Source organism: Cibotium barometz, chromosome 28, assembly GCF_041138505.1.
Source record: "Cibotium barometz isolate CiBa-2024 chromosome 28, ASM4113850v1, whole genome shotgun sequence".
Taxonomy (NCBI): Eukaryota; Viridiplantae; Streptophyta; class Polypodiopsida; order Cyatheales; family Cibotiaceae; genus Cibotium; species Cibotium barometz.
Window position 1 is genome coordinate 20,821,623 of NC_141073.1, and position 23,344 is coordinate 20,844,966.

Genomic DNA, 23,344 nt, shown 5'->3' on the forward strand with positions numbered 1-23,344 from the left:
AAAATACTGTCTTGGAACAATACCCAAATGACAAGGTGTTGTAAATCAGGGGCACTAGCTCTGAACGCCTAGCACCATTTACCCCCATATCCATTTTACTTTTGTCCTTTGCAATGGCACGAGAGAGGGAGCCTAGTTCTGATATTTACATATCAAGTTGATCAATCAATCTAGCTCGTAGCTCCAACTTGTTGCCACTGGACCTTTCAATGGTTGTCATCTAACCATTTTGCACCTCCTCATCTGACTAGGAGAAGAGCTAATAGGCCTTTCCTTGGCGCGTGAGGTTTTGGGGGTGGGTTTGATGGGGAGTAGTGGCAATGTATCCTGGGCCTAGAGCGGTCAAGATAAAAGCATAGATGCATGTTTTCCACTCAGCACTGGCATGGGCCTTGGCTATGTTTCGCTTAGAGTGCTGATGAGGCCGAGGAAAAAGGCAGGAGCAAAGAAGCAGAGAAGACGAAGGAGGGGAAGGTTCTGATTTCATGAGCCAGCAACCTCTTTGGGGCGACTTTAATCAGCCTGTCAACTTTTGGAAGCCTCAACCTGCCCACGCTGCCACCCTCAACCCTTGTGCGCCAACTTCACCACCCACGTTTACAGCCGGCCTTGACCTGATTTCCCCTGTGCCATCTTGAGTAACCACCTCTCGGAAGCAATAAAAGGCATGCTTCTCTTTCTCTCCAATCACTCATTTAAATGCTCTGTATGTCTCGGTTTCTCATTTGTAAAATCTCCAATTTTTGCATTTAATTGTTTTCAACTACCTGCTAAATGCTGCAATTAAATAGTTAATTGCTGTTATTGTTGTAATTTCTTTCACTACAATTCCCTTACCTACAACCAGCACGCAGATTCCCCAATTTCTTATTATCGATTAGGGCCCATTTCCACACTGTGAGAGAGGAGATAGAAGGGAGATTTTGAATCTCTTTTTGTTTCCTGAAATTTCTCTATATTGTTTAGCCTTTTCTTAGACAAATTTCCAATACATGATTATTGCCTTTCTTACGAAGGCAGGCCAAAGAAAACTGGTAATAAGTTTCAATCTCAGCAATTTATCTGGAATGCTCCTTGCAGATGGCGACAGAGCTAAGGAACCGTCTAGTGGCACGGAATGTGAGCTTGCAACAAGCTTTTGACCTTCTTGACATAAACAAGCAAGGCTGGATTGATGCGAAAACTATCACTAAGTTGTTTCTTGCCATTTTTAACCATCGGTAATGTCTGTGTTCTTGAAAAAGGGATCCACAAGATCTGTTTCATTGTGTGGTAAATTTTGTGACAATTATGTCAAAGTTTCCAAAACAGGCACACTCCAGATGATCGACACCAAAGGATGAAGCTATTTTTGGCACTCAACAAGAGGGGTGACTTCAAGATAAACAAGGCAGAGTTTGAGAATGTTTGCAATGTAATATCTCTTGAGATTGATGGATATCGAGATGAGAATTTTCCAACCAATATACTGTGCACTTATATTTCCGGACTGAGCTGCTTGCAGTTTTCTTCTCATCCCTTGTTCCGGTTCATTATATGGTCCATCACTTTTACTGGTCTTATTGTTGCCTTTTATGGTAATTATGTAAGTTGAACTTGACCCTCGTTAGCCTCTACATGAACTTGAAGTATCTTTCTTGGTGTTTTACCTTATTTTTTGGTGTGTTATGTATATATGTAGGCATGCACATGTATATATTTTTTGGTGTGTTATGTATATATGTAGGCATGCACATGAGCACATATACAGTTTGACTTCAATATATATGTTTTCTCAGTCCAATTTGTGGGAATCAGGTCTGATTTGGACACACACATGATAGATAGATAGATTGATAAATGTGATTGTAGCAGGGCTAGCTGCCCAGCACACGACAAGAGTGGTGGTTCTACTCTGGACAGTATGTCCTAGAGTCAGCTCACACACAACACAAGAACACTTGAACAGACTTGAACCTAAAGATAGAACAAATGCAAAGAAGGCTGAATCACTTGTATTACTTCCACATGCTGTTACAACTCCTCACTACTCCGTGCGCACCTAGCAGTGGTCACAGTGAGGTGGAAACCCACAGGATAGAATGACAGTGATCACAGGACTCAAGGAATGAACGAAATGACGATTAATATTGACTGTTTGCAAGACTCCCGCTCAGCATGCGAGCAAAGACATGCTTGAGTAGGAGAAGGGAGCGAGCAGGGAATGCAGATGGGGCGATCACGAACTGGGGAAGGAGAGGCCAGGGGGAAGGACTGATGGAGAGGGAAGATGGCGATTAGGGGATGCGGCTGGGGGCGACCACGAACTGGGGAAGGAGAGGCCGAGGGAGGACAGATGGAGAGGGAAGATGGCGATTAGGGGATGTGGCCAGAGAGGAGGCGGCCGCCCAATTGGGGTGCACTCAGGCGTGTGGAGGATTGATAGCAGCAGAGGTGAGCAGTGGCATGAGATAGGCCGAGCAGGAGGGTCTGGCCACAAAGGGTCGAGCGAGCATGTGGGGAATGAGTGTGAGGGGGCGAGTATGACATTGGTGAAGGGGAGATTGCAAAGGGGGCGAATAGGAGGAAACGGTGGGGTGGGCGCAATGATTTGGCCAGCGAGCATGATGAGGTTGAAGGGGGTGAGAGTGCATTTTTTTTTTGTTTTGTTTTGTTTTTTTTTTTTTTTGGGGGGGGGGAGGGGGGGGGGGGCGAGCATGACTCATGAGAAGGGCAAAGAGGGGGCGCGTATGACAGATGGACGAGTAAGCTTTTAAAAAAATAAAAAAAACTTAACCCCCCAAAAAACTGGAAGGGATCAGCAAAGAAGTAGGCGAAGGATGAAAAAAGGACTTACCCTCTAGGGGGGGCGAGTATGAGAAGGCATGTTGGGGGGGGGGGGGGGGGGGGGGGGGCGCGATGAGCATGAAGAGTTGCAAGGAGGGAGGCGAGTATGAGATCGTGGTCAAAACTGCATAGGTTGGCGTGTATTTAGATGGAAAGGGCGAGAGTGAAAAACAAGAAGCAAGAAAAAAAGACACTAACTACGTGAGCTGGCGGGTGCTTTTTTTTCTTTTTTTTTTCCAAGAAGATCCTTTCATTAGTTATAAAAAACGCCCGTAGGGCTACAAAAGATCCTCTCCTGCTCACAAGAAAAATAGAGCAGAGAACAAAGCAGGGCAGCCAGGGAGACTCTCCCTAGGTGCTGCAAAGTACAAGTATCAGTACAAAGAACTGAATGGCTATATCATACAATAGGAGGGGGGAAAAGCCAAACAGGTGGCCTGTAGTGCCAGCGGGGGGACCCCGCGTGAAGGGTATAGAAGGGGCCGCTATGCTAGGTGGTGTGAAAGGCCTGGCGCCGCAAGATCGCCTCATCCGCGAATGCGGTCGTACTGTCCCCGCAAGGTGTGGATCAACTCCTGCCAAATCCCCCAAACAGTCTCTGCTGGTGGCTCCAGTCTCCCCTCAAAGGTCCTGGAACACCGGGCCTTCCAGGTGAACCAGATGGTGATGCTGCTTAGGAGCTCCCATCGTAGATCCCTCTCCTGTGTCCAGCTGGCGGACGAGAAATCCGGTGAAGGAACAAGGCGAGGCTGGCCCCTAATGAATCTGATTGCCTGGCTGTCCTGCTCCGTCTCATAGCCCATAGCAGGCCCTGACGAAGTCGACCAAGCAGCGGCACCCCACGTATACGTACCCTCTGGAGAGAGGGGGGCCAGAATACGCAGCATCCGCAACCAAATCTGCTGCGCCTGAGGGCAGTCCCAAAGGCAATGTCTCTGTGTCTCCATAGGGTGGCCGCATCGGACGCAGGCCGCCGGAAGACCGCTGTAGACAAGCAAGGTGCCAACTGTTGAGCCCCTGTGGGCGACCAGCCCCCACTGGAAAGTCGAGATCCTGCGGGCCTGTCGACTAGCCCAGAGCCGGGCCCAAAAATCCTCCAGAAATTCCTGTGAGAGTCCCTATAGCCGCCAGTGCCCCGCTGCTGCAGCTGGAGAGACCATCCTCCTTGCCGTCAAAATATGCCGTTGTCAGGCAAAAATCTGAAAGGTGTTTTGGGTCTGTGTACATATGGGATGCTTGGTTTGCGAATAAACTTTGCCCTGAATGCCCTGGCAAATGTAGAGACTGAATGGTTTTGCAATGAGCTAGTATATGCGTGTTGTTTTTTTTGGGAGCAGATGCTGGAGATTTGGAAGCTTTTTTATTGCAGCAGTATGGTGTGCGGGTGGTTGCCAAATGCAGGGCGCCGACTGGAATGGGTCGTATTCTGGTAAGTTGAGGTGTAGCTGATGGAAGACGGTGGGCAGCTCTTGTTTTGGAAGGTCGTGGGCGCCGTTTGTTCAGGAAAAACACGAGGAGAAGGAGGGGCCCTCTAAAGCATAGTGGCCATTTTCTAAAATAAAAAAAATAATATAAAAATGATGCCATGTGGCCAGCTTGCTGATAGCTATGTGGAGGTTTATTCAATAGCCAGCTACGTAGCCAGCACACCCTCTCGAAGGTTGGCAAACAGCGGAAGGTGGCCGCTTCGAAAAAGTGGAGTCGGGGTGTAGATGAGGGAGATCATCTTGCTGAGGTTCTGCAGAGACAGAGGCGTGGAAAAGAGAAGGTAGCCGCCTTGTGCGAGAGGTTTCTCGGGTGGCTGTGCAAAGTTGTCGAGGGCAAGGGCAGCTAGAGAGCTGTCGCAGGTAGCCGCCTTGTGATGATGTGAAGGCGCTCTGGTGAGCAGGGCTCGCGGGTGAGCGTCCAGGCGCAAAGGAGCGCAGCCGCCGCAGGTGCAAAGAGAGAGCCGCAGCAGAGAAGAGGCTGGCGACAGGTTGACAGTCGGGCTGCTGCTGGCGGCGACTAGACTTGCATGAAGTGTGGCTAGGCGCAGCTGAAGGCGGCTCTGGTGATTCTGGAGACCTAACGCAGAGTGAAGTGGCCGCCGTGGAGAAGAGATGCTTCTCTGGCGATGAGACAGGGTAGGCCTTGTGAGAGGAGAGCCACAGCGCAGCAGACAGGGAGTAGCGTGGACAGCTGGCTGGTAGTGCTGAACACAGGTGTGGCTGCCAACAGTCAGGTGGACAGGGCTGGTAGACAGCGTGGATGTGTGCAGCGAAAAGAAGAGAGGGGACAGAGTGAAGCAGTGAAGGAGGGTTGCTGGTGGGGCGCCCTCTGAAGAGAGAGAGAAAGTGCCTTGGGTGTTTTGGTTGGCTGCAGTAGAGGTGCTCATGTGTGGGCTGGAGACAAGTGGGACTCACCTACAACACTTGGCAGGGAGCAGCTGAACAAAGAGTAGCCGGGCCACAGAGGAAGTTGAGGGTTGCTGGTGGGGCGCCCTCTGAAGAGAAACAGAGACCGGGAGACAGAGGCTTGGTTGTCAGACGCAAGGGTGAATTCCCTTGGCAGTAAATCCTGGCCAGAGTCCTGGTTTTTGGTGTAATTGCTGAGTTTGTACAGTGTGGATAGTGCTGTGTATGTTTTTGCTGGATAATCAATTGTCTATGTTGGTTTTGAGCTGTCTTTATGGCGTGGGTGGGTGGTGAATCGTGAGAAGTGTTCCAGCCGGTGGCTGGTGGTGCCCCCGTTCGTGTGTTTTATCCAAGGTTTGGGAGGTGAAGGGCTATAGAGGCATAGTCTTTTTTCTTTTTTTCACCTCACACCATCCCAACCGAACAGTATACTGAAAAAAGGTAATCTCTGTGGCCTCAAGGGATGCATAAGGATCATGCCACTCGTACTCACCAGGGTCCCACTGTAGCCGGGCCAAGGGGCGCGCTGCATATGCCCATATGCGCCAATTCGGGAGCACATCTGCAGGGTCTGGGTCAATATGCCACTTCCGAGAAGCGGTGGCCACTACCCGTATCCTCTGAAAGGTGCACTCTGCAACCAAAGGCGACTCCACCTCCACTCTCTGAAGTCTACCCTCATCCTGAATCTTAATAGTAGAGGCATCTGCCATCCTCAGTGCAAGCTCTGACAGCAATCAGGATCTCCAACTGTGTAAAGGCTCCCATCCACCGTGGGGCCACTAGCGCGATAGGCGTGAACCACTCCTCTGTGAGTGCCTCCTGAATGTCATCCCTCATAATCAACCCCCCTCTGAAGTGACTCAACCTCTCCACCTAGATCTCCTCTGGTAGACTGCAGAAGGCCTGCCAGTCTCCAAAGCTACGTGCTGGACCTGCCGCCAAAGGTCCCCAGGCTAGACGAGGCCGAGAACCCAGCATATGACCTTGCTCTGTGCGAACCGCTGGGTTCCAGATGAGCGGCTGTCTGGCCCGCTCCTCAACACAAGAAGGAGGTCGCTGAGAGAGCCCCGGTCTCAGCAGCTCCCAAGCTCTCAGGATGCTCAAGGCAAATCTGTCCTCCCATCCTCTACTGAGGCCTGTCCTCCTCATCTCTATGAAGATCCATCGAATCTCTGGTGCCCAAGTGCCCCCTGCTGGGGGAGCCCGAGCCTGCAGCCGCTGCAAGAGAAGCTCTTTCCAAGGCTCAGCGCCTGGAAGCAGCCCCCGAACAATAAGCTTCCCCAATAAGGCTCTACTCTGATCGACTGGATCTATAATGCCCAAGCCTCCCTGAGCCAGCGGAAGTGTAATAACTGCCCATGCAACCTTTGCCCGAGCTGGCTGACCGTCCCGCCCAAACCAAAGAAAGTTCCTGATCAGCCTCTGTACCTGGCTGATGCAAGAGCTCGAGAAGATCCAGCAAGACGTAATGTACCACATGGTCGCTAACAGCAATTGATTTGCCACCACCATCCTCCCGGCCAAGGATAGTCGAGCTGTACTCCAATACAAAAGCTTCTTCTGAATGCTCAGAAGAAGTGGGGCAATCTGCTGCTCAGGTGACAAATCTAGTCCAATCTGGCATCCCAAATACCGCACTGCTGTGCCAGGAGGAATCCATCTAAAACCGGGGTCCGGGCTCCATGCCGGAGTGGGAGCGCTACTGATCCAAAAGGCCACTGTCTTGCGCCAATTGATCAATGCTCCTGAAGCTGCACTAAAAGCCTGGAGCGACTGCTCTGCCCGAAGAAGATTGGCCTCCTGGCCATGCAAAAATAAGCCCGTGTCGTCAGCAAACTCAGCATCGAGCAGGTCCTCCCCCCGAACTGGGAGCTGGAGTCCTCTCAAACCAACCTCCTCTGCCGTCAAATACATGCTCATAGCCTCCGCAAAGAAGAGAGAAAGAAAAGGGGCGAGGGGACACCCCTGTGACGGACTGATCTAGTCAGCTCAAAACTCGGCCCCCGTCCTCCTGCAATCAACACCTGGCTGCGAGCTGTGGAATACAGAGCCGCCACCCCTCTAATCCAACCTGGCTCAAAGCCGAGGCGAAGCATAGTGCCCTCTAAGAAACCGAAATCGACTCTATCGTATGCCTTCTCAAAATCGAGAAGCATCACGACCAAGTCCTCACCAAGAAATCTAGCTCGGGCCGTCGCCTCCCAGAAGGTGAAAATGTTGTCAAGGATACTACGCTCCTTGACGAATCCTGTGTGGGTAGCATGAATCAACACCCCCAGGAAGGGCTGGATCCTCAAACTCAAGGCCTTTGCTAAGACCTTGTAGACTGTATTGAGGATCGTAATAGGTCTCCAATGCCGAATATCATCTGATACTCCCTCCCCCTTGGGGATAAGAAAGATCAAGCCTCCCTGACCCCAGTGTCCAAAACATACTGAAAGCCCCTGCGGAGGCCTGGCCCCAAAAGGTCCCAATAGCGCATAAAAAAGGCAGGCGTCAGCCCGTCCTCCCCTGGGTAACTATGGCACGTCAGGACCCTCAAGGCCTCAGCAAGCTCAACCTCTGAAAGAGGCGCACCAAGGACTGTACGCATACGATCTGTGACCCTCCTCTGCACATGGGCCCACACCGTCTGTCTGCAAGCATCCCGAGCCTCAGTGGGCTGGCTCCGCTGAAAGTAGGTCTCTATAGAACCCAGTGGCAATGGCTCTGATCTGCCCGGGCTCGGTAGCTACAGATCCGTCCGGCCTCCCAAGCTCACGGACTCCTGCTCGAGCATGGCGGGGTCGAGTAATCTCAAAAAAACTCCCCAGTCACTCTACCCCAAGCTGCGTCCACTGAGAGGCCTGGCGACGATAGTAAAACTCATGTCTTTGCTCCTCTGCCTCTCTAACCTCCTGGCGTGCCTGGCTCAGCTGGGACGCCACCCACTCACATGCAGGCTGCTGCTCCTGAAGGCGCTGAAGCGAAGCAAGGCTGCGTCTCAGCCGCTGCTCCCGCTCGCGAATCTCTCCCAGCCGTGTCAAAGCTGCAGCGTGCAGAAAAGAGCTAAGCTCTATGAGTCCCTGGGCACACTGGCCTACTGCATCCTGGTCAGAGCACTCACTTTCATGCCAGATCCTCTCAATGTCCTCTGCGAGACTAGGATCTGTAAGTACCCTCTCTGGGATCCTCAACTGCAAGCTGGACTCCCGTGTCCTCTCAAGTGTCAAAATAACTGGCGCATGATCTGAAAATGAGGTGCCAGCGAGAATGCCAACGGAGCCCCCTCGCTCCCCTAACTAGTCGCCCATATAAAAGCGATCAATCCGTGATAGATTAGTCCCTCCCTGCCGGCGATCCGATCGAGAGAAACTAAGACTGTCCTGAGAGCGGGAGAAGGCCCCATGCTGCCATGCATCAATGATCCTCAGTGACATGCAAAATCGCTCCCAAGCTGCAAGCTCCGTGCTGTGCACTGTAACATGACTGCCTCCCACCCTATGAGCCGGGTCCTCAAGCATGTTGAAGTCACCCTCGACACACCAATGTGCGGCCTCTGGCAATGCATCCGTAACCTGGGTCCAGAACTCTGCTCTAGCACTAGCATGGTTGGGCGCATAGACGTTGAGCACGCCCACTAGCTCATCATGCATCCTCAGAATGACATACTGTGCTCTACCAGGCACAATGATCCCTCGATCCACAATGGCGTGCCGCCATACATCTGCAATGACCATGCATACTCCTCCCTGTCCACCCAAAGGACCAAACCCGGCAGACCAAAAGGTGTCCCATCTACCAGGCATCACCGAACCATATCTCCGGATCCTGCTCTCACCCAAGTGGTGCTCCTGCATCATCAAAATATCAATGCTGCCACCAACCAGGCATCTTTGAAGCTCCTGCCTCAAGCAACCACGATAGCGTATATAATGTGCTCCGCCAAGGCCCTGTACATTCCATGAGATGATCCTCATGGATGACCTGCTGAGGTGGATGCTGTCTTAGCCGTACGGCGGGCCTTCGCAAGCGGCTTGGATGGAGAATAGTCCCCATCCGAGCGGCTGCGAATCTGCCCACCCGGTGTACTGCAAGAATCACGGATCAGGCGCCAGTGGCTGTGTCCCATGGCGACTGCCTCCCGCTCAAACAGAGCAACCTCGTGTATACATACATATCCAGGGTCGCGTGCTAAGTCTGCCACTATGCGAACGACCAAATGACGAATCCTTGAGGCATCCGCACTCCCTGGATCCAAGAAAAAATGAGCCAACTCCCATAGTCGGCCTATCACATCTGTCACCTCCAGATCGCTCACATGATGAGAAAACTCAACTGCCTGAGTCTTCAAAGTGCTAAGAGCGAGCTCTAGAGTCCACTCCCGGTCGCATGGGCCACATAGAGGGAACGAGAAGGCCACCGCTGAATCAAGTGCCTCCTCCCCGCGGGCCGGAGGAATCACTACATGAACTCTGATGGGTGCTGGCTCATGGGGGCCCTCTGCTCCAAAAAGCTGTGTGAAGGCGTAATCAAAAGCCTCCGAGCGCTGTCTAGTGCCGAGGCGACTCAGCCGACTGCGGATAGATGATATCCGTGAAGCCCGAATCGGCATGGTAAGTCTCCTCTCTGTGGTGCTCGAGCAAGGTCGATGCTCAGCGCCCTCCGGACTGCAGGTGAACGCCAGGGGACTGCCAGGGCCTCTTAGGGAGGTGAGGCGGGCGGGGGGGGAGGAGGGGGGGGCGAGGGGGGTGGAGAGGGAGCCGCTGCCGAAACCGGAGCGGGGACAGGAGGAGGCGAAGGTGGAAGCGAGGCGGTGGGGGGGGTGAAGGAGGGGGTGCTGGGACTGTCGCTGCTGCTGCAGCGGTCTCTGGGCGTGCTGCTGTGGCTGTATCCCTCGACGGCGCCCCTGTCCAGGCTGCCACTCCGAGGTCTCTGTGGCCTGAGCAGGTGTCCCGGAGGCTGCCTGCCGAGCCGCATCTGTGGGCGGGCCATCAGGGGCCTACTGTTGCGGTGAGGGTCGGGGTCTCCTGCGAGGGCAGGCCTTGGCTAGATGACCGACCTGCCTGCAAGTGAAGCATTGGTTCGGGAGCCCCGAGAACTCCACTCTCTGATCAATCCATCCCCCCCCTATCCTAGGTAGCTGAATGACCTTCGGAAGGGAGGAGATGTCAGATACCAAAACTCTGACCGAAGGTAGCCCAGCTGCTCTGGCCACCACTGAAGCTGCTGTGGGGCCAGTCTCTAGTACCGAACCCACCAATGCTCCTAGCCTAGAGAGGAGCGGAAGATACTCCCGGCGGAGTCCAGGGAAGCAAACTGTAACATGGAAAAGGCGCTCTCCCTGCTCGGCCGCTGCTGGGTCAAAGCCATGCTGCCAAGGTCTGAAGAAAGCCCGAGCACCCCTGATGTCAAGGGGACTCATGGCTAGGACCTTGGCCACGCTCTGGGCGGTCTCGAACGCGATCTGGTAATGTCCACGGCCCAGTAGTAGCTGAACGTCCAGGATCTTGCCCACATCTGCAAGAAGGCGGGCCTGGAGAAGATCCCGGATCTCCCCTCTGCTAGGGCGAGTGCCGGCTATACGGCAGATGGTGGAATGAGCCTGGAGGCGTTCCACCTCTGCGGTGAGGCTCGCTTCCTCTTCTGGCGAAAGAGAAAGCCTGATGGGGGTGTCCTCAGGGGCGGGCGAGGGGGCTGCGGGGGAGTCCCTCTGAGGCGGGGCGGGAGGAGCCTCCATCAGAGTCTGAAGTTGTGTCGAAGGTGGAGCGAATGCGGAGAGCCTGCTGGAAACGAGCTGCACACAAAGAACGGAGAGGGAAGGCGGAAGGCAAAAAATGAAGAAAACCCCGGGGAGAACGAAAAATTAGAAAAGGAAAAGAGGCAGGGGGGAGGCGGCGAGGACAAAAACCCTAGGGGGAGGCGGCTGCAGCGCGAAGAAGGGGGGGCGGGGGGGAGCAGAGGCGACGGCGGCTGAAGGGGGGGGGGGGCGGGGCGCTGAAGACAGACGGGGGGGGGGCGAAGAAGAGGAGCTGGAGCAGGGGGCGGCTGCACAGCAGCGCTGGGGCACGCACAACAGCCAGGCGGGGGAGGGGGGGGGGGGCAAGCGCGATGGCAGGCGGGGGAGGGGGGAGCAGCGCGAAGGCGGAAAAAACAGGGGGGGGGGTGTGCAGTCAGCGCGAGCAGGGGGGGCGAGCGAGAGCTTCAGCGAGCCGTTTTATGTATCACTCTATGGAGCTGGCGGGTGCTTTTATGATGTGGCCGTGGCTAGTTGTTGAGTGTGCTGTTGGGGAGCTGTGGTGGCTGCTGCTGTTGCAGGGGCGAGCATGAGAGAAGGTATTGTGAAGTGAGCATGAAAAGGGGACGGGGGCCCGGAGTAGGAAGGACATGGGGGAGGCGAGTAGGAAAGGAGCCATGGGGGCGAGAGTGAGATTTTTTTTTTTTGGTTTTTTGGTTATTATTATTATTATTATTATTATTAGTAGAACTAAAGAAGACATGAGAGGGGGGCGAGTCTGAAAAATTGTGTCGGGTGTTGGCACAACATGGGGTGAGCGTGAGAGTGAAGGAGGCGAGTACAATGATTTGGAAGGTGGCCAGCATCAAGGTGAGGGGGCAAGCAACCATGCAAGTTTTGAGGATCACCGGGTGAGCAACCATGAAAAGTGGGGAGGATTACTGAGCAAGGTGAAGTGGTGAGTGGTCGAAGGGACATGGACCACTGCAAGGAAGGTTAGGTGAGAATCACCGGTGTCATGGTTCTGGTAAGGTTACCGGTTCCCAAAAAGTGGAGGATCGCCATGGGCGGCAAGTTGCAGTGAGGTTTACCGGCTCCCAAAAGGCTGGCAAGTTCTGGTCAGGATCACCGTGTCCAGGTGGCAAGATTTTGGTGAGGTCAGGTTGTCACCCGGTGGCAAGGTTCTAGGAGGAAGGATAACCACCACGAAAGTGGTTAAGTGGTAAGTGGGAGTGGAAGTGGTGTGGACCACCAGGAAAAGTGGTGAGGACCACCAGCTTGACAAAAGGAAAAGTGGTGAGAATCACCGGTTTGCAAAGTGGTGAGGAGCACCGGAAACTAAAAAAATGTGGTGAGGATTACCAGGGTAAAGGGAAGTGGGAGGATCAACCGATAGAAGTGGTTGAGGACTACCATGGTGAGAAACACCATAAGTTTTTTTTTTTTTTTTGGGAAATTACGAAGAGTGCCTAAGAGAGAAACTTGCTTGCCAAGGTGGTTGGGGCTTGGGAGTCGAGCTTGTTTCTGGTTACATACAGTGTCATGCCCAACTCTCAAAGGTGGTGGTCAGTTGGTGCATGGAGTGAAAGAAACGACTCCCACATTGGGGGGGGGGGGGGGGGGGGGGGGGGGGGGGGGGTGGGGCGCTGTTGTGAGTTGTCGGCCTGTGGTAATGGCATGGGACAAGGCTTACTAGCCTGTAGGGTAGAGATAGGAGGTGGCACTTGCCTACCAAAGTGGCCAATGGTGACAAAGGGTGGAAGGTGTTGATGAAGATGGCAAGGAGGTTGGTAAGTGGTGGGTTGGAAGCTGCTGCAGCAGGATTTTCTGCTTTTGGAGGTTCTTGGGGATCCATTCCAGTCTAGCTGGATGGTCCAGCTGGACTAGTCCAATAAGGATGTCTTGGACCAGTCCAATGAGGATGGTCCAGGCTGCAACAATCACACTGTGGGCACCCTTGGTGGTTACAGTGATGTGTGTGTGAGTGTGTGTGTGTATCATGCCAATCAGTTGTGGCATATAAAAAAACCTCTTTGATGGTGGAAAGCCTCTGCGAGTGTAGTTCGGAAAAGCAAATTACCTCTCAAACATAGACTTTTCTTGTGGAGATGCATTGTGGGTGCATTCCCGGTTGGCACCTTCTCAGCCAAGAGAAACATTGCACCTGCCTCTTGTAAGAGGTGTTCTCATGACCGAGAGAGAGTTATTCATTTGCTATGGAGATGCCCCTCTTCTCCTGCTCTCTTGGATAGACTGTTAGGGCACTTCAGATTGCGATTTTCCAACAACAACTTCGGGAAATTCTTCTGGATGTTTGGCCGCCTTTCTTCACCCTTGCCGGATTACACTCTTTTCCTTTCTTGGACCAGATACTGGGCTTTGTGGACGATCTACCATGCACGAAATCAGCTCATTTTCAGCCATGAGGAGATCATATGCTTTCCTTTTTTCAGGTCTCTTCACTTTTCATTCCGAGATTCTTTTGATCTCGGAGATCTTTCCTCTCAATAGCTGGAAGTGTTTTTCCACTGTTTTTGATATATGAGTAGTAGCATTCCCAATTTTGGACAGCCATGAATGTACCATACAATCCTTAATGAAGCAGTGGTTTAACAAAAAAATAAGTGTGTGTGTGTGTGTGTGTGTGTACATAGCTTTTTACAAAAGAAAAAAAAAGTGTGTATGTGCGTGCACATTATCTATGTAGCTAGGTGTTGGACCATACAATCCTTAATGAAGCAGTGTTTTTACAAAAAAATAAGTGTGTGTGTGTGTTTACATAGCTTTTTACAAAAGAAAAAAAAGGGTGTGTGTGTGTTTACAAAAAAATAAGTGTGTGTGTGTGTGTGTTTACATAGCTTTTTACAAAAGAAAAAAAAGTGTGTGTGCGCGTGCGTTATCTATGTAGCTAGGTGTTGAAGTGTGAACTCACACACCTTTATGGGTAGTGTAGTATGGTAGCCACTAGAGCAAGGACCTACCGACACCATTTTGGTTTTCTTTAAAACCTGTTTGACTTTATTTCTTTTCTCCATTCAGGTCGAGCTTGCACGGTCAAGTTGGAGCCTTGTAGTCGTGCTTCAATACATTTGTGGTAAGTGGTAGAGGGGATCTAAGAGTGGAATGCTTCATAGCTAGATTCAGAGGGTAATCAAAATAATCCTTGAGTGCAGGATCTCTTCTGGTGTTGGATGACATCCTCAAGATTCTAGCCTTGGGTTGGACTGGATATTGGAAAGAGAGTTCAAATCGTCGCAATTTCTATGTCACATTAATGTCTGTTGCTTTCATGATTTTAAGTGGAACTCTTTTCCCTGCAGCAAGGCACTGGTAAGTGGTTTTTAGAAGTTAAAAATAAAAATGACATGCTTTTTTTTTCTTATCTTATCATTGTCAATGCTTTGCTACCCTTGATGGTCTTGAATGATACAAGGGAAGCTCTTGAAGCAGTTCACCTGTGGTAAGGTTGGTTGGAAGCAAGCAGTTGATGCCCAAGTTTCATGAAAAGGGCATAAGGAGGGGAGGCATGGTAGTGATAGCCGTTTTTTCTACTATCCGCTTTACCACAGGGAGCTACCTCGGCCAAGGAAATTCACATTAACTCTGTCATAAATACCTTTTCACTGTAAATAGGCGTGTGCGCGTTAGGGACTTTACCCATATCTTCTATATATTTTTATATTATTAAAAAAAAGTTTTTGGTAGCTACTTATCAAAAATAAATAAAATTATTACAGCCCATTTTGTGTAAATATTTCATTTCATATAAGGACGTAAATATGGGGGTCTCTATTTTCTCTAATTATGTAAATACTTCATTAGGTGTGTGTATTACAAAACCTAAGTATATTTTATTTATTTATTTTTTTATTATTATTTTCTTCATAATACTTTTGGACCATCATTGTACATATGCTTAAACTTCACCATGCATAAGTAAATCCTATGCCCTCACATTTCTACCCACACCGTGTAGAAAGCCTACTACCTAAATCACTCTTTCCCTTAGACTATTTCATCTTTTATTCTCTCATCTACCCTAAAATAATGAGGGTCTCTCTCCCTTTTGACTTTCATAGTTTAATATTTTTGTATATATTTTTTACTATTAAATATTTTTTATATATTTTATTTTATATATTTTCATTAAATAGTTTTTCATATATTAATTATTTTTATATATTTTATTTTAGTATTTTTATTCACAATTAGATCTCTTTGTTTATTTTATTTTTCTATCATAATAACCATATTATATGATATGTTGACTAGTTAAAGTACTAGCTTGTTTTTTTTTCTTATTATATCTTTATAAAATGAAAAAAAATCTCCTCCATACAAGTGTCCACATACACTTGAGTCTCTAAGGTCAAGATATGATGTATTGGGGGCTTACTCTTGGAGCTATCAAGAAATTCCACCAATGGGGACCCACACAAAGATTTTGAAAATTCAGAAAATACATGATTCTGCTGAAATTTTGCGCCCACCTCCACTCCGAATTTGGACTGGTCATCAAAAGATAAAAGTTAGCTCGTGAGCTCAGGAATATGCTCAAATTTTTTGAGAATTTTTGGAGCTAATGGTGGTGAGATGAATTTTTTATTGGACCCCAGTCTGCCCACTTTTTGGCAAGGTACACCTAGTCTCTTCTCACCTCCCTTACACATTCATCACCTACACACTTACTCATTCCTTTCTCACTCCATCAAACCTGCAAACTTCATGTCCTCTCTCACCCTGTCCACCTTTGCCTTCTCCTTCCATCTCCATTTGCTCTCATATCTACTCTACACCCATACCTCATCTCCATTTCTCTCCCTACCACTCCCATATTACTAAATTATTTTTCCAATCTCAAAAAATACATAAAAATTTAGCATAAATGTATCATATTAACCTCTACAAATATGGGATTTTCATCTACAAAAACCCCCATGTTCTTCACTTCAATCAACTTTTGTGGCGTCCAATGCAAGAAAGAGACCGACGGTTAACTTAAAGATCTACACATGAGTGAGTCCAAGCTTCTTCGAGCTTTCAACCACACAAAGGATCTTTCCAAATCTTTACTCCTCTCACTCAACCTCTCAGTCCTTCTCACCCATTTGTACATTGTTCTACTAATCTTTTATAGTGATTACTAACTACTAACCACTAAACATATGTAAATAAGCACCCACTCTACTACTATTTGAGTAGGCATTACTACAAGTTATTTGTTCAAATCTCTACATCACACTCGCCTCTCATCTTCAATAATTCTCTCACCTTGAGCCCACATCCATGTGACTCAAGGGATAAGAAGAGGTCCACTCTCATTCCAAAATAAAAAATCCATAATCCATGATTTCTGATAATAAATTTTTTTTTCCCGAGAAAAGATCCTTTCATTAGTTATATAAAAACGCCCGTAGGGCTTCAAAAGATCGCTCCTGCTCCTAAGAAAGATAGAGCAGCGAATACATCATGGCAGCCCGGGAGACTCTTCCTAGGTGCTGCAAAATACAAGCATCAGTATAAGGAACTGAGCGGCTAAATCATTCAATGGAGGGGGGGGGAAGAGCCAAACAGGTGGCCTGTAGTGCCGACGGGGGGATCCCGTGTGTAAGGTGTAGAAAGGGCCATAGCGCCAAGTGGTGTGAAAGGCCCGGCGCCGTAAGATCGCCTCATCCGAGTCTCCCCGGATGCGGTCGTACTGTCCTCGCAGGGTGTGGATCAACTCCTGCCAAATCCCCCGTACAGTCTCTGCTGGTGGCTCCAATCTCCCCTCAAAGGCCGTGAAGCACCGGGCTCTCCAGGTGAACCAGATGGTGAGGCTGCTGAGGAGCTCCCATCGTAAATCCCTCTCCTGTGTCCAGCTGGCGGACGAGAAATCCGGTGCCGGAACCAGGCGAGGCTGGCCCCTAATAAATCTGATGGCCTGACTGCCCTGCTCCATCTCATAGCCCATAGCAGGCCCTGACGAAGTCGACCAAGCAGCGGCACCCCACGTAAACATACCCTCTGGAGAGAGGGGGGCCAGAATACGCAGCATCCGCAGCCAAATCTGCTGTGCCTGAGGGTAGTCCCAAAGACAATGTCTCTGTGTCTCCATAGGGTGGCCGCATCGGACGCAGGCCGCCGGAAGACCACTGTAAACAAGCCAAGTGCCAACTGCTGAGCCCCTGTGGGCGACCAGCTCCACTGAAAAGCCGAGATCCTGCGGGCCTGCCAACCAGCCCAGAGCCGAGCCCAGAAATCCTCCAGGAAATCCTGTGAGAGTCCCTGTTGTTGGAATTAGGGTTGCAGGAATGCACACACAACTTCAAGAAAAATGAGGAAGCTTGAGCACAACACAGTAGTGTATTATGAGTGCCAAAAATGAAAGATTGCAAGCCCTAGAAGATAATGGGCGTATATACAATGCACGGGGGAAAAAACCTCCTAGTGAGGGAAAAAGTGCCCCGGCGGTCCTAAGTGTGTTCACACACATCACTACTATAATATGGTAACAAATCTCCCCTGGAGTGATGCGGTGAACAAGAGCTAGCACTCATGTATAGGGAAGTGTCTAGCTATGTGGACGAATCCACAAAAGGGAGTAAGCCCAAAGCTTTGCGAAAAGCTTCGAACTTCTCACGAGGCAGAGCCTTTGTGAAAAGGTCTGCAAGGTTATCCTGTGTTGGCACATAAGCCAAACTGATCTCTCCTGCAGAGAGTCTCTCCCTGACATAATGGTAGTGCACCTCAATGTGCTTCGTACGAGCATGGAACACTGGGTTCCGCGCAACTGCCAATGCGCTCTGACTGTCAGTGAAGATGGTGGTGGCAGATGGCTGCCCAACACCCAAATCAGCCATAAGGCGTCTGAGCCACACACACTCAACCGTAGCTGTGAAAGCTGCCCTGTACTCAGCTTCACAACTAGAAGTGGCCACAGTAGGCTGCTTCTTGCTCAACCATGATATGCATGAGCTTCCAAGCATGAAGCAAAAACCACTCGTGGACACGCGTGTGTCATAACAACCAGCCCAGTCAGAATCTGAAAAAACATGTAAATCTGGCGGCAATGATCCCCCCTTGGGATAAAACAACCCAAGATGCCGAGTACCACTCAAATAGCGAAAGATACGCTTCACTGCCTGCCAATGCTTAATGCCTGGGCTATGCATAAATCTGCTCACCTGTGAGACTGCAAACTGAATGTCTGGCCTCGTAATGCATACATAAATGAGGCAACCAACAGCTGTCTGATAGAGTGTGACATCAAAGTGATCTCCAGCATCATGAAGACTCAACTTCAAACCTGTCTCCATTGGAGTAGCAATAGGCTTGCAGTCTTCAAGGCCAAATCTCCGCAACAATGTTTCAATATACTTTGTCTGACACAAAGCAATACCTCCATCACACTGCTTAAATTGTATCCCCAAATAATGATGCAAATGCCCCAAATCTGACATCTCAAAAGAGGCATTCAAATCAGCCTTAAAATCAGCAATATGACTCTCATTTGGTCCTGTGAGCAGCATGTCATCGACATAGAGAGCAATGATTAGATGTACACCATCCACATGTTTAACATACAAAGTGCTTTCTGTTGGACTATTCTGAAACCCATGTGCAGTCAAATATGCATGTATTTTTTCATACCAAGCTCGTGGAGCTTGCTTTAAACCATATAAAGCCTTTTTTAACCTGCACACTTTGTTTTCCTGCCCTCTTTGAACAAAACCACGAGGCTGCGATACATACACCTCCTCATGCAAATCTCCATTTAAGAACGCAGTCTTTATGTCCAGCTGATGTACATTCCAACCATTATGAGCTGCTAATGCACAGATGCTACGAACAGTGGTCATACGACATGTGGGAGCAAAAGTCTCATCAAAATCAATGCCCTTCTCTTGAGCATAACCTTTTGCAACAAGCCTAGCCTTATGGCGATCCACTGTGCCATCAGGCTTACGCTTCAATTTGTATACCCACTTAGTGCCAATGGCCTTCTTGCCAGGGGGCAAGTCACATAAAGACCATGTACTATTCTTCATAATAGCATCGTATTCTGCTTGCATAGCAGCCATCCAATTTTCTGAACTTTGTGCCTCATCAAATGAAACAGGCTCACTTTCATCGCACATACTAGAAACAGCCAATGCATAACAATCTGACGCATAAGAGGCACCATGAGAGCCAGAACGAGTGCGACTAGACAAAGGGGCATCCAACTTGCTGTCACGCAAAGTCTGCACCAGCCATCTAGGCATGTTCCTAGAGCCCTCAATCTCTTGTCTCTCATCCTCAAGTGCATCATGCACATCTGCATCAGATATAGGCTGATCTGTGCCATCATTTAAAACCTGCATAGGCTGAAAAACTGCCTCATGAGGTATTGCACTTGACTGTGCACCACTGAAAAGAGGCAACAATGTATCATAGACATCACGTGAGCTGATATCTGTCTCCTTAGTACATGAAACCAAGGGCTGAACTGCATCTTCCACAAATACAACATCACGGCTAACCAAAATGCGCTTTGTCTGTGGATGATACAAACGATAGCCTTTGCTCTCAGCACTATATCCAACAAAAATACATTTGACAGCTTTGTCATCTAATTTTCTGCGATGTTGCACAGGCACTAATGCATATGCCAGGCAACCAAAAACACGTAAATGGCCAACAGATGGCTTGCGGCTATGCCAAGCCTCATATGGAGTGACAACCTGTAATGCTTTGGTGGGACACCTGTTTAGTACATAAGTGGCACACATGACAGCCTCAAGCCAAAAACCATGTGGTAGACTTTGACTCTTAACCATACATCTTGCCATTTCCATGAGAGACCTGTTTTTTCTCTCAGCCACACCATTTTGCTGTGGTGTATACGGCACTGTACATTGGTGTTTTATCCCACGCTCAGCCATAAATGCATTAAATTCTGAAGACATATACTCCCCCCCTCGATCTGAACGGAGGGTGCCCATCTTACTTTCTGACACATTTTCAGCCATAACCAAAAACTGTTTGAAGCACAAAAACACTTCGGACTTTGCCTTCAAAGGATATACCCATGCATGCCTGGTAAAATCATCAATGAAAGTCACGAAGTAAAGGTAGTTTCCAAATGATGGAGTTTGCATGGGACCACAAACATCACTGTGAACAAGCTGCAATCTGCGTTCAGCTCTCACTGATCCATCTTTGGGAAAGGAAGCACGCTGCATTTTACCCAATATGCAGCCCTCACAAACATGCTTGACAGGTGCCTCAAGCTTAGGCAAAGAAGACACCATTTCAGATTTCTGCAGGCGCAACAAACTTGCAAAATTCAGATGACCAAAACGTGCATGCCACAGTTTTGCATTTGAAATAGCCTGCGTATCCATAATAGCACATGCTGAATCCTCTACACATTTGCCATCCATATTGAGCTTATACAGCCCTCGACATAGTGAACCAGATGCTACAATGATGTCACCACAAGAGAGATCATGAACAGTACATCTGTCATCCACAAATTTTACAACCAAACCTGTTTTGGCAAATGCGGAGACTGACAGCAGATTCTTTTTGATCCCTGGCACATACAATGCATCAAAAAGTGTAAAGGTGTTGCAATTTGCAACATTCAGCACAATCTGTCCAACTCCTTTAACGGGATAAGAGGAGTTATTGGCACAAGTGACAGTATTCCCTGTGGGAGCAGACTCAAGGAAAGTGAATAAACTGCGCTGCGAGGTGATATACTTAGTGGCACCACTGTCAAAGTACCATACATCTGAATCTACTGCAGACATACATGTGTCATGCAAAGATGGGTCATAACTGCACTGCGCATTGAATGCCCATTCTGTATCTTGAACAACATTAGCAGATTCATTGTTAGAAGGAGAGGCATCTGCAACAGCCATACCAGCCTCTTTCTTCTTAGCCTCTTTCGCAGCCAGCTTAGGACACGCTTTGATGACATGATCATTTCCCTTACAGTACTTGCAAAATGTCTTCTGTTTGTCACCCTTCTTCTCATCTTTGTCTTCCTTCTTTGGTTGCGCAGCATTTGCAGATTTCTGCTTACTAGAAGAAAAGCCAGCTTTACCTTTCCCGCTTCTCTGACTAGCAACGAAAGCTTGATCTGCGACACGCATAATATTCCTGTTTTGCCTTGACTGGTCTTCTTGCAGCAAAACAGAAACTAACTCCTCAAATGATAAGGCATTGGGATTGCCTTTCATCATCAAGCGAAGAGTGGAAGCAAAACCCTGATAAGAATCTGGTAGACCATTCAAAACAGTCTGCACAAGTGAACTGTCTGACAGGATTTCATCTGCAGAAATGAGCTGCTCTTTGAAATCCTTGATCTTTGTCAAAAAGCTATCCATAGAATCACCTTCGTTCATATGCTCACTCTCCAACTGTTTTCGGAGGTAAGCAACACGAGCCTCATTTCTTGCCTGATACAATGTGGCAAGTACATCCCAAGCATCCTTAGAAGTCCTGCAGGAGCGAATATGTGGGATAATGGTACGTTTGACAGACAGCGCAATCAAGGCATGAGCCTGCGCATCTCTACCATCCCAACGAATCTGCTCTGCTGAAAGTGGTGGTTCTCGAACAGCTGCTACAGCACTTGTGCCTGCACCATCATCAACAGTACCTGTTTCTGATGTGTTTGCAGCATTCCCAGCCACAATAGGACGTGCATCAATACCCTGCACAATGTTCCATAACCCCTTTGCTACCAATACATGTCGCATCATATATGCCCACAATGGATAGTTGGTGCCATCCAACTTATCCTCAGCAGCCAACATGCGGAATACATCATTGTTGTCAGCCATGGCCAATGACTGTACTACTAGATGTAAATGCTGTCTGTAAGAGGTAAACCTGTATAAAATCGACCTGTGCTATGTAGCACAGCCCAAAACAGACGAATGGGCACCTGTCCTGCAGATTTTAATCTTGACAGAAAATCTGCACAGTAGGACGATTTTGCCTGCGCAGTACTTGGAATGCAAAAACGGAGGGCGAAATGACTTCAGATCAAAATTCTGAAACGACCAAGCCCTACGGGCTTTCCCACAGCATATACTAACCTGCAGACGCTCGTGAAACCTCGTCGCAATCGGAGGAGATGAAGCGGCAGGTGCCGGTGATGCTGCCCGGGAGGAGGAAGCCTGCTCTGATACCAATTGTTGGAATTAGGGTTGCAGGAATGCACACACAACTTCAAGAAAAATGAGGAAGCTTGAGCACAACACAGTAGTGTATTATGAGTGCCAAAAATGAAAGATTGCAAGCCCTAGAAGATAATGGGCGTATATACAATGCACGGGGGAAAAAACCTCCTAGTGAGGGAAAAAGTGCCCCGGCGGTCCTAAGTGTGTTCACACACATCACTACTATAATATGGTAACACCTGTAGACGCCAATGCCCCGCTGCCGCTGGAGAAACCGTCCTCCTCGCCGTCAAAATATGCCGTCCTAGCCGAACAGTATACTGGAAAAAGGTGATCTCTGTGGCCTCAAGGGATGCATAAGGATCATGCCACTCGTACTCCCCGGGGTCCCACTGTAGCCGGGCCAAGGGGCGCGCTGCATATGCCCAAATGCGCCAATCCGGGAGCACATCAGCAGGGTCGGGGTCAATATGCCACTTCCGAGAAGCGGCGGCCACTACCCGAATCCTCTGAAAGGTGCACTCTGCAACCAAAGGCGACTCCACCTCCACTCTCTGGAGTCTGCCCTCATTGTGAATCTCAAAGTAGAGGCATTTACCATCCTCAGTGCTAGCTCTGACAACAATCAAGATCTCCAACTGTGTAAAGGCTCCCATCCACCGTGGGGCCACTGGCTCGAGAGGCGTGAACCACTCCTCTGTGAGTGCCTCCTGTATATCATCCCTCATAATCAACCCCCCTCTGAAGCGACTCAGCCTCTCCACCTGGATCTCCTCTGGTAGACTGCAGAAAGCCTGCCAGTCTCCAAAACTACGAGCTGGGCCTGCCGCTAAAGGTCCCCAGGCTAGACGAGGCCGAGAACCCAGCATATGACCCTGCTCCGTGCGAACCGCTGGGCTCCAGATGAGCGGCTGTCTGGCCCGCTCCTCAACACAAGAAGGAGGCCGCTGAGAGAGCCCCGGTCTCAGCAGCTCCCAAGCTCTCAGGATACTCAAAGCAAATCTGTCCTCCCATCCTCTACTGAGGCCTATCCTCCTTATCTCTATGAAGATCCAGCGAATCTCTGGTGCCCAAGTACCCCCTGCTGGGGGCGCCCGAGCCTGCAGTCGCTGCAAGAGGAGCTCTTTCCAAGGCTCAGCGCCTGGAAGCAACCCGCGAACAATAAGCTTCCCCAATAAGGCTCTACTCTGATCGACTGGATCTATAATGCCCAAACCACCCTAAGCCAGCGGAAGTGTAATAAC

At 49.5% G+C, this 23,344-nt stretch overlaps 1 protein-coding gene across 3 annotated transcripts in view; it reads left to right on the forward strand.

Annotated features, from left to right (window-relative positions):
* The first annotated feature begins 232 nt into the window (after positions 1-232).
* LOC147622639 (two pore calcium channel protein 1-like) overlaps positions 233-23,344 on the forward strand; it is a 54,647-nt gene continuing 31,535 nt past the window's right edge. Inside the window, exons 1-6 of one of the 3 annotated variants that reach the window (XM_086822185.1) lie at positions 233-665; positions 1,081-1,220; positions 1,312-1,414; positions 1,505-1,585; positions 13,978-14,032; positions 14,112-14,268. In XM_086822185.1, coding sequence (XP_086678311.1) covers positions 1,081-1,220; positions 1,312-1,414; positions 1,505-1,585; positions 13,978-14,032; positions 14,112-14,268 — 536 coding nt within the window. In that variant the 5' untranslated portion in view covers positions 233-665. Of the gene's footprint in view, positions 666-1,080; positions 1,221-1,311; positions 1,586-13,977; positions 14,033-14,111; positions 14,269-23,344 lie in introns of all 3 variants that reach the window. The other 2 variants (XM_086822186.1, XM_086822184.1) reach the window with 2 other exon arrangements.